At 36.7% G+C, this 11483-nt stretch overlaps 2 protein-coding genes across 2 annotated transcripts; one reads left to right on the top strand and one right to left on the bottom strand.

Moving 5' to 3' along the window:
• Positions 1-369: 369 nt before the first annotated feature.
• LOC131594780 (uncharacterized) lies at positions 370-4760 on the top strand. Its single transcript, XM_058866983.1, has 9 exons — positions 370-593; positions 671-728; positions 811-919; positions 1016-1142; positions 1264-1315; positions 1405-1551; positions 1657-1768; positions 3949-4075; positions 4274-4760. The coding sequence occupies exons 1-9, from the start codon at positions 457-459 to the stop codon at positions 4731-4733; spliced, it is 1329 nt and encodes a 442-aa protein (XP_058722966.1). The 5' UTR covers positions 370-456; the 3' UTR covers positions 4734-4760.
• Positions 4761-5046: 286 nt separating this feature from the next.
• Positions 5047-7173, bottom strand: LOC131597162 (ATPase 8, plasma membrane-type-like). The gene is made up of 4 exons (XM_058869871.1): positions 6858-7173; positions 6150-6640; positions 5692-5861; positions 5047-5514 (listed from the first exon to the last, which is right to left on the bottom strand). Exons 1-4 carry the CDS (start codon positions 7171-7173, stop codon positions 5418-5420), a joined length of 1074 nt encoding a protein of 357 aa, XP_058725854.1. The 3' UTR covers positions 5047-5417.
• Positions 7174-11483: the final 4310 nt, after the last annotated feature.

Below are 11483 nucleotides of genomic sequence, written 5' to 3'. Positions count from 1 at the left end.
CACTATCATTTATTTGTTAGATAGATTGTTAGAAGTCTCTTACTTGTGTGCTTAAGCACTCAAAAGTCTCTTGCTTGTGTGCTTGAACATTCTCCTTTCAACAAAACACACACTTAGAACCAAACTCCAAACATAAAAAGTAGAAATCACAAGTCACAAAAACATGCTCTAACCAAACTGTTGATCTCGCCGCCCGCCACTGTTATTGCTCTTTCTACTATTATTCTATTATATTATGACCGACTTCTCCGTGTTCAAATTCCCTTTGTTATTGGTTCGTCCAAACTATGTGATGCCAAAATTTGAAGATTAAAAGAAAAAAAAGTTTAAACTTAAATTAACTTATAATTTGTGACTTCATTGGTATCTTGTTTTTGAGTTTTAAAAATCATTAGTAAACTCTGCCTCTTTGAATACTACTCCTCTTACCGGACGTTGGGGAGACAAACAGAACACATGAAGACTCTAAATTTATGTTCTTACCCTAATCCTATGATTCTACCTCGCCGTTCATCATCTTCCACAACTCACAACAACGCTGTCTATGCTATTCCTCCATCTCCTTCTCTTCTAACTCAACAACACCCTCTCAGGTAATAATAGCTTCTTTCTTCCTTTACTCATTTCATCAATAACCACCCCCTCTATACTAACTACTTCTCTATTTCAGGTTCGCCGTCCTCGGTGCCGGTTTCGCCGGCCTTTCTGTGGTCTGGCATTTGTTCAAGGTACTCTCATCTTTCATCTCTACCATGAATGCTGTGTGTTGTGGTGTATAAACCCTAATGTTGGTGAGAATTAACCCTGCAGCATAGTCCTAAGGAGTTGAACCTAAAAATTGATGTATATGATGAAGTGGGTATTGGGGGTGGTGCTTCTGGAATCTCTGGAGGTCTTCTTCACCCTTATTCCCCAAAAGGTACAACATTTCTCATTTTTCATCTTCAACTACTGTCTATGGATGTAACGGTTTATTGTCATATTGTCATTGTTTTGAATATCCTGAATGATATAGTTAAGCCTCTCTGGGAGGGTGCTCAGTGTTGGAAAGAAAGCATCAAGCTTTTGAGTATTGCCGAAGAAGCTAGTCTTTCCAAAGACTGCATAATTCAAGACATGAAAGCTTTTGCGGTTAATAAAAGGTATTTTAGTTTGTTTTCCACTGTCTCGTCTTTGAAAAAGTTTTCCTTTTTAGTTTGAAAACTCCGTATACCGTTGGAATCTTAGAGTTTCTTTACAATGCTGATGATCAGCTGACTTCAGGGGTATCTTACGACCGGCAATGGATATGAAGAACATGGCCAAATTGAATGATGTAATCTCTCTGATTTCATACATCGTGGAAATATTGGTTATATTAGACTTGAGTTTCGTACTGATAATGGTCCGTTATGTTGTTTTTAGAATGCCAAGACTTGTTTTCCTTGCTGCAGAGTAGAAACGCTTAGTAATGAAGAGGCTCAAGGTCTCTTACCTGGTATATTATTACCATTTAACACAGCTTTCTTTATGCCTCAAGCGCTAAATATCAATCCTCAACACTACCTCGAGGTTTGCGTGACTAGTTCTAAATTTTTCTGCTGTGTGGATTCTTTCTTTTCTTTTTTCAGGTTACCTTACCGCTGACTTTCATTCATTTTGCTAATATACTATTAGGCACTTTTTCGAGCATGTGAGAATTTAGTGAAAGATTCATCTTGTCAAGGCTCTGGGGAGAAGCAGCTCAGTTTACACAAAAAATCTGTCCATGGACTTTCTGAGTTTGAAGGTAATAATGCTTTGTAATTCTTTTAGGTTTTCGTTCTTTTACTCACTGTGTTGTTCTCTGAGTGTAAACATGATAACTACTTTTGGTTTTCCCTCTAAATTAGGTGGATGCAACAATTTGAATTTGGTATTTTTATGCAAGAGCAAGACGAATTAAATACTATGACGAATGAGTAGGGGGGATTGGGTAGTTAATCTCATATCGTATTGCGTAGCACTGACCCCCTAAAATGCTATAGATGTATAGCGGATTGCGATCTGTGTACAAAGTAAACATAAATGCTAAAAAATTGAGAAATACACAAGATTAAAGATACCATCATACTTAATAGTGAAAGAACCTAAAGTATAGAGAAATAAAACTTAATCAATGAAGAAGAATATAACAAAACAGAGCTAAAAGTTAGATGGAGAACAAAACGATTGTTTGTAAGCAAGCAAATAACAGGATGAAGAATAGAACATCACCTTTAAAAGAGTTGGTTGGGACAGGGCATTTAAATATATGCTCTTAAAAAAAGAGAACGATTTTAATAAAAGTGTGTGGGGAATTTACCCTCCGAAACCCTAATAGAAGACGTGATATCACTTTGGAACGGCATTAGCAGCCGCAACAACCGTGCTGACATTGGCTCGCAGGCCAAAAGCATTACGCCGAACCAGTACACTATTTGCTATAGTGCACTAGTGACAACTGACAATATAGGTTTGAGCTAAGGTTAAAAGGAGAAAATACTAACCTAACAACTAATGTTTGCCTACCTGAAAAACAAATCTATAATGGCATTGGATAGAGAAGCTCACCTCTGGTGGTTTTCTTGGAGCGAATCAACCAGAACGATAAATTCATCACCTTTGACTAGAAATTGATTGGAATGAAAAGAAGCATGACAAATTCATCACCTTTGACTAGAAATTGATTGGAATGAAAAGAAGCATGATTGAACATTGAACACAGTTTGCAAAGAGTAAAGACTATTTTATGGGAAACAAAGGAACACTCATGTTAAAGTGGAGACACTTTGGTTTTGTAAAGATGAGTTAGCCCCAACCACAATTCTCATATGCTATCCGAGCCTTGTTAAAGATTTGTTGGGCCACATGCTATTTGGTTTCCTCTATTAGGCCACCTATCATTTATATCCACACCCTAAGTCCAATAGTGTTGGGTGATAGGAACCCAAATTCAAGAGAAATAAAAATTACTTCCCCCTCTTGCTATCCCTATCCTTTATATAACTATCATTCCCCTCTAACAAACTAGCCACATCAGCAAATATAACATATATTTCTCTATTTGACGCATTTGTTGGGCTTAGGCCCAAGCCAAGCACCTAACATTGGGCGTGAGGGGTGTGTTAAAGTGGAGACAATACTCACCTTACAAGTTGGTTTCGTAAGGTTGAGTTAGCCCTCCCAACCACAATTCTAATAAATCAAAATGGAGAAAACATTATTGACAAAGGAGAAACCAAAATCGTTTCAAGGAAAATCAAGGAAACAAACCTGATGGTAGCTATGTTAAGGAAGAGCTTCCTCAAACAGCCAAGCAGTCACGACTTGACAGAGGAGAAGATAGAGAGTAAAGACGAGAGGAATTATTTCGTGGAGGGCGGTAGCTGCATGGATAGGAATCATTTCCTAGACAGCTGTAGCTGCATGGATAGACGCTCTGTACGAAGCCAGCATGAAAGGTAAGTAGGTATTTATTTACTAAGGATGGAGCTATAGGTCCTTGACATAGTAACAAAGCTTTCTTTACCGGAACTGCTGTGCGGGGTGTTACTAACAAGGTGGTTGCTGCCTTGTTAGTGGAATTGAAGGACCTCTGGATGTTAAAATCAAATTTAGAGGAGTGGTATTGTGTAGGCTGCTTCCACCAATTAAACTGTCGCACTTGGGCCTGTTTGCGGAGAGAGCACTCAGAGCAATTAGCAAGGAGACACGGGCTATTAATGGAGCTGGTTGATATGATATTGTTAACAAAGGAAAAGGATTCAATCATGCAGAGATTTGTACATTCAGTCAATAAAGAAATTCATTTTCTGATTCAGTTTCTATAAGCACATTAGTTAAAATATTTTTTCTTAGCTTTTTTACGATAACTTTTTCTTAGTCAGATCATACATTTAATCCAAGCTTTACATTCTCAAGACTGATTAAATATGTTTCATGTCTCAGGGGAATACGACGCAGTCATCATATGCCTGGGTGCAAAAGCGAACACCCTTCCTGAGATTTCTGGGAGGCTTCCTTTAAGGACATGTAGGGGTGTAATTTTGAACATGGAACCACCTGATATTACGAGGTAAAGTTATATGTTTAGCATGCTTTCAATCTGAAAAAGTCTTTAGTTTCGTACAATTGGCGTCTCATGAAACAACTATTAGGCCGTATTACATCAAGAGTATTGTTTTCTCGGAAGGAATCTTTATTGAATACAACTTGCTAGTGATTGCTCTTAAGTTAATATCCCATTTAAGAATTATCTAGCCTTGTCTTCCAGGTGTTATCCTGAGCACGGACCTTCCATATTATCAGATGCATGGATAGCCGTTGAGAGCTCTCGGAGTCTAAAAGTGGGCTCAACTTGGGAGTGGAAATCTATAAATTCATTACCGGATGTTTCAATTGACGAAGCTTCAAAAGCTCTTCACGAGCTCTTGCCGAAGGCATCTACTATATATCCTGGAATAAAGGATTGGGTTTTCACTGGAGCAAAAGCTGGTCTGAGGGCAATGCCTCCACTCACTCCCCTAGGATCGCTTCCACTTTTGGGTTGTATTAATGATTTGATAGGCAGAAATCATAGATGTAAGTATTGGTTATTTGGAGGGTTAGGTTCAAGAGGATTGTTATACCATGGTTGGCTAGGTAATTTGATGGCACATGCCGCACTTTCCTGTAATGAAGGAGTAATTCCATCTGAGTTGACTTCTTGGAAAAACATTAACCCCAAATTTTAGCATTCAACTGTCACTATTCAGAGGACATCATAGTTTTGCAGTATATTGAAAAACATATTTTCCTTGGTGCCTTTCTGTTAAAATTATGGTTAATTCAACTATATGAATTAACCAAATTTATCATGTAAATCGAACTAATTATCAGCTCAATTGAATTAACCACATTTTTGCACATGTTCAATCAGGTGTTACATAGGTGTATGAAAAAAGGGCAGCCACAAACATTTTTCTAAAATAAAATAGGATCAGGCATCTAAATTGTGACTTTATTAAGTCGAATCGACGCACTGAATCGTGATGAACAAAAACAGCATGTAAAAACTGCATATAAATTTTATTGCTTTATAAAGCTTAAACATAGTGTTTTCTAACCTTTCGATTTTATTTACAGCATTTCCTTTGCTTCTGCAAATAGCCATCTATGTTATTACAAAACCTAATTAACCTATGCTAAGTGTCAATGTGATTATCACATCCTTGTAAAAACGGGATTGGGAGTATATAAGATCTATCATATTTTTACTCATATTTCGGAAGAAGAACAAAAAATGTTGGACAACAAAAAAGAGGATAAATTAATTTCAAGCCAGAGGTATCCGACCACATCTTCATGAGCAGCCTAAGCTAGCCAGTTGTTTATACAAATATGAATCGGCTCTTTTCTTCCACTGTTAAAATATTTTTTTAGACTGTGTAGTGTTGTTGCATGGTTTCAACGTCAAGACCCTTCAACTTGACAACTGATTCAACGTGTCCCTTGAGTGTGTGTAGCTCTCTTAGCCTGCAAAATTCAATAAAACGACGAAACATCAGTGCATGCTCTTGTAAAAATGTTTGCAGAAACTCTCTAAGTAGCCTCTTTCCAACACCAAAGAAATTGCTAGTTAGTTTTGGAGTTGTTTCTGCAATAGGTTATGGTATAGATGCATTATTTTGAAGCCAACTTGTCAATACTCACCTAGCATTCTCAGCACGTCTCTTAGCTTGTTCAGCCATTTCAGAGTGGTCATGGTGGTGACCGTGCTTCGGGGCCTCGTGGGATTGAAGGCCGTGCATTGTGCGTTGAGCCGTTGCCCACTGAGCCTCCCTCTCATCTTTCCCGTAGTCCTTCTTTGTTGTAAATGCAGTCTGCATCACCACACCAACAATATATGGTAAGTAAAATAGCATAATGATATTCGTTGCCAGAGTGTATCAAGAAATCATAACGAAATCTCTCATCGGCTATTTCATACACCATACCCTCTTCGAATTTGTAAAATGTGACTGTTTCTTTCATATTCTTTTAAATTTGTGACATCTGAGCATTCATTTTGTTAGTGAATAGCAACGTCGTAAAGTAAAGGCTACAGACACATAAATAGAATAAAAAAGGAAAGCTTCAATCTTTATGTAATGGTAATATTTGTTTTAGACCTTGTTTTGGAGCATGTTGTCCCAGGCACTGCCTGTGAGTCCCATGCGGATAAGAAACTTGAGGATGCGGATAAGCTTCCATGAGTCAGGAACAGGAGATGGCTTCACCCTGTCCTTGGAGATGGTCATGATGGTTCCGTCATTCAAAATGGCGATGATCAAAACCATGAAAGGAGAAAAGTCAAACTGCCATATTAGAGCAATGAGCAAGAACCCAAGAACGATACGGATTGTGATGGAAACTGCATAGATTGTGTAGTTCTTCATCCTTTGGAAGATGGCCCTACTTGTCAGCACAGCACTCACGATCACACTCAATCCTGGCTCTGTCAAGACAATGTCTGAGGCACTCCTTGCGGCATCAGTTGCATCAGCGACTGCAATACCAATGTCTGCCTTCTTCAACGCCGGTGCATCGTTCACACCATCTCCGGTCATACCACAAATGTGCTTCCTATCCTGTAACCTCTTGACAATCTCGTACTTGTGCTCTGCATGCCACATGTAAAAGGTTTTTGCTAGCCAATTTTCATATTTCTTAAAAAAGATTCGTTAAGCGTGACCACAAAATAGGTCCCAACATAAAACTTTTGATGTCTGTGACTGTATTTTGATCATGATTCTTTGCAATGTCAACGACTGCAATTAAAACTTGGCTTATTTTTCTGAGTTAGAGTGCTCAGTATGGGTTTAAATTAATGTGATTACCAGGGAAGACTCCAGCAAATCCATCAGCCTTCTCAATGAGCTCATCAATTGGAATTGTTGCAATAGATGCATCCTTGCATTGGCCAAGAAGGGAGGATGAAGGGTACATGTTGGTTCCCATTCCAAGTCTGCGGCCGTTTTCTATTCCAATGGCAAGTTGGTCACCAGTGATCATCTTAACATTAACACCGAGGTCAAGAGCGCGGCGAATTGTCTCGGCACTGTCATGCCTTGGAGGGTCAAAGAGGGGTAGGAGACCCAAGAATACCCATGGTTCTCCTGCACTCTCCTTGGTCTTTTCTGAAACTCTCGGCATTATTTGTGAGGTCGTTAACATTTACATGCATGCATGGTGTCTTGAAAAGCAACTGGTTGTACGGAAATAACTCAAACATCTTTTATCATATAATATTAACAAACTCAGTCATATTTTAGAAAATAATTAAAACTTAGTTAAATTTCTTGTCTCATTTAAATTTGATAGCGATAAAGTACTTTATAATTATAGATATTTGTGTAATTGAAAATATCACTTTAATTGAGCCAAAGTTAAAATTAGAATGATTCTATTTTTTTGCATTTATTTTGGAAATAAAAGGCATGGTTATTAGAATTCTTTAAAAGGGTTTCAATTAACGAGGAAAGCAATGGAAATTGAGTTTGTTTGTTTCGTGAACATAAGAATTGTCATCTCGAATTATCAAGATGAAAGTTTTTATTCATAAATGCCTCTCTAAATTTAAAAATATTAGAAATAATGTGATAATGTTAGTTATTAACAAATATTTAAGAGTTAAGAATGAAGTAAAATGTTTAATCCAATTCTTAAATTAAGAGATCGGATTGTTTACGGTTTTAAGGAAAAATTAAAGAAGTAAGAAATTATAGAAAAATTGAACGAATTAGTTCAATTACTTAAGTACGAAGGCATAAGCTCAAATCTTGAAGAATCCTTAATAATTTATTGAAGCTCCTTCAAAACAACTCATGAAATTTCCTTTGAAAGAACAAATTCAGTAGTCGAATGATCCTCGAAGGATTCAACATCAAATAAAAAAATTTCATCTGTAAGAGGATGCGAAAAAGAAATCCCATATAGTGGAATTTTTTAGAAGAAAAAGGATAATAAAGCCTCTACAAATTATAAATGATGTCAGTCTTAAGAAGAAACTTCGAAGAATCTTCTTTCAATAAAGATGAAGTGTGCTTGATGGCATCTCATGAAAAAGACGCCTATGAGCAAGGTCGACCCAACGAATTTTTAGGCCAAAGGCAAAATTTTAAAAAATATTTTATAATAATTGTAATAATTTTTATGTTAAAAATAAAATAAGTTATTAAATAAATATTAAAATTATTATTTTGTTCTTATTAATCCTTGTCATACCCTAATTTTTGACCCTAAGATCATATATCATTCATATCCCAATCATTAATCAAGAGCTTCACTTGGAAGTTTTATTTGTGGTGTTGCACTCACGTCATCAATAAGAGGGACCATCAAGCACCAATGATTGTTTATCTTGTATGCATATTATACTAACCCAAATATCAAAAATATTGCTTTGTTTCTTTGTATGCTTTTGTTTTGTAGGTACTAAGCCAAGACATCCATAAGCAAGGCATTTTCCACATTTTTGACAGCATGAAATCGATTTCCCTCTTGGGTAAATCGATTTCCCTGCAGCAATTTTCAACAAAATCACATTCTGGACAGCATGAAATCGATTTCCCTCCTGGGTAAATCGATTTCCCTAGTGTATTTTGCGCCAATTTCTCTTCTGGAACGGAGTGAAATCGATTTCACTCATGGGGAAATCGATTTCCTTTAGGCGAAATTCAAAAAAAATAGAGAGGGAAGCTTGATTTGATTTTGGCACCTATTTTCTTTGACCATTTTTGTCATTTTACCAATTTTCCACCTCACCAAAATAATTCCCTTCATTAATTCCATTTTAACCTCATTTTACCATTTTTTACCATTTAAATGCCATTTAATTACCAATTAAACACAAGTTAATTAACCAAGAGCAAATGACCAAATTGCCACTACTCTTGCTCTCATCCTATAAATAGAGGTCTCTACTCTCTCATTTCTCAAGCTTTGAGAGCCAAAAAACCCCTTGCAATTTCTCTCCTCATCCTTACCAAATTCACCAAAGCTCTTTTTCTTTCATAAAGTTTGTGAGTCACATCTTGAACCTCACAAACTTTGAGCTAAACCACCATCCATTTCACTCTTTTTTCTTCAATTGTAGAGAGATCAAGATTTGTGTTGGTGATTCTTGAAGTAGATCTAAGTTTTGTTCAAGATTTGGTAATTTTCTTCATCTTTATTCATCTATCATAATGTGATTCTTTTGTGCTTGTGTGTGATGCATCTTAGATGCTATATTGGTCCTATTTGATGGTGAATTGATGGAAAATTCGTGCTCCAATTGATGTGTGATCATAAGGTGTTTGTATGTTTGCTTAAGTCAAGTTTTATGCCTCCTAATGCTGATTTTTTGAATGCTGCACGCAGGAAATCGATTTCCCTCTGTAGGAAATCGATTTCCACCTTATTTTTTTTCAAAATTTGAACTCCGCACTCAGGAAATCGATTTCCTACAGAGGTAAATCGATTTCGTGCTGGCAGAATGTGTTTTTTTTTTGCCTTTTTTATGCTTGTTTTGGCTTCCTACTTCCTCCACTTCGTTAATATCATTGGATCTAGGATGTTGATAGGTTTGAAATGACCAAATCCATAATATTAGATGAATGATATTAATGATAGTGTGAGTTGATGTTACTTTATGCATTTTATCTTCTTCTCCTTCTTTTTTTCTTTTGATCGATGAAAGTCTTAACACTTTGCGAATTCTATGGATTCTTGGTAAAGACTAGATCGTTACCTATTTTCTTTTCGTGCGGTATTGCTTTCGGAAGGCGATCTACATATCGCTCTTCTCGCATGCATTAGCACATAAAGTTTTGACCGGCCTCGTTGTAGGGTGATTTCTACATAAATCACTTGGCGATCTGCTTAACATAGCGCAATATTTCGTGTCCCGAATAAAAAAGATCAAATATGGAAGAGAATTGTATGCGGTTGATTTATGACTTATGGAAGTTTATCGTGTAGTCGCTATGATTTTATCAAGCTTCTGATAAATTTCCATTGACTTTAAATCCGAGACATCCTTCACTCACCATCGATCTTCATTACTAACTTTGATAACATACTTGACAAGTTTCAAGATGGTTATCTTTAACATCTAACAATTGACTTTAATTTCCGCTCTTTTATTATATTGCTCTTTATATTTCTCGCTTTATCGCTTTATTTTATCATTTCATCATATTTACATTCCGCTATTTTTCCTTTGTCCATTTGGACGTTTATATTCCGCTATTTTTTCTTTGTCCACTTGGACATATGTTTATGTTTCCGCTATTTTCTCTTTGTCCACTTGGACCATACTTTACTTTTATGCTAAAACACTAATAATCAACAAAAATCTAAAAAACACCTAAGGCTCTCTTTCGGACTATTGGTTACTATCCCTAGCATTTTGGAGATTCGGACTTATGGACTTAGTGCCTCTGGACCCTTATTCTGTTATTACTCTGCTGTTGTTCTGTCTGTCTGGCATTGGATTGTTGTCTGTTTGTGTATGCAGGTATTTCCTTGAAAGCCCTTGATGGTTAATTCCAAGGCATTGAGATAAGGATTTTACCCGAAAACAGCCGTTACTCTGCCCGATTTTCGTCAGAATCTTAATGTGCTTAATGCAAAGTGGTGCTAAGATAATAAGTTCATATGGATCCCCAAGTGTTAATGTGTTGGTATTGATAATTCCAAAGGATGGGAAATCTACCTTGACTCATAATGTCAAGTGTTGGCTTCTTATTTGGTTAGACCGTTTCTTTCCTTAGCTTTTATTTTACGCACTAGGTTAGCCTCTTCATCTCCTCTCACTTCTTAGATTTTCAAAATCTTCTCCCTTTTTTCAAAAATCTTCTTATGTTTGCAATCTTTTCAAAACCTTTTCTTTTAAAATATCTTTTGCCCTTAGTGGCCTTTTCTTCAAAAGTTTAGACACTGTTAATTGTCGAAACGAGTGGTTATACCCCACGATTTTGAAATTGATTGATATAATGAAATCTTTTCCGCGTGAGAGAGCTAGTGGCATACTCGTCGATTTCTATCCGAGTTGGAGCCCTTCTTTCATTTGCGATGCAAAGAACTTGTTTATTCTCATGCTCAAAATCAATGGCTGAGTATTTCTCTCCGACGACGATAAAGTGTTTATTCGTTTTAAAAACCGTTTTCCCTTTAAGCGGAACTACATTAGCTCTGACTTCTCCATTGCACCGAGGAGGTATGTAGGCCCAAAGCTTAACGTTTTGCCGAGCTTATTTTAAAAATAAAACAAACCCCTTTTTTTAGCACACACGACACAGATTTTCAAAAAGGTTCCTGTGGAGTACCACAAATATGAGGGGTGCTTTAAACCTTCCCCTCATATAATCAACACCCGTACCTGAGATCTCTTTCTTGTTTTAAAAACAAAACTTTGGGTTTTAAGTTCTTTTCCCTTTCTCTTTGGAAACAATAAAGCGCAGTGGCGATTTCAAACGGAA

The sequence above is a fragment of the Vicia villosa genome, linkage group LG4 (assembly GCF_029867415.1).
Source record: "Vicia villosa cultivar HV-30 ecotype Madison, WI linkage group LG4, Vvil1.0, whole genome shotgun sequence".
NCBI lineage: Eukaryota > Viridiplantae > Streptophyta > Magnoliopsida > Fabales > Fabaceae > Vicia > Vicia villosa.
The sequence above is the reverse complement of the archived record's forward strand: the minus strand, read 5'-3'. Positions and strand labels throughout refer to the sequence as shown.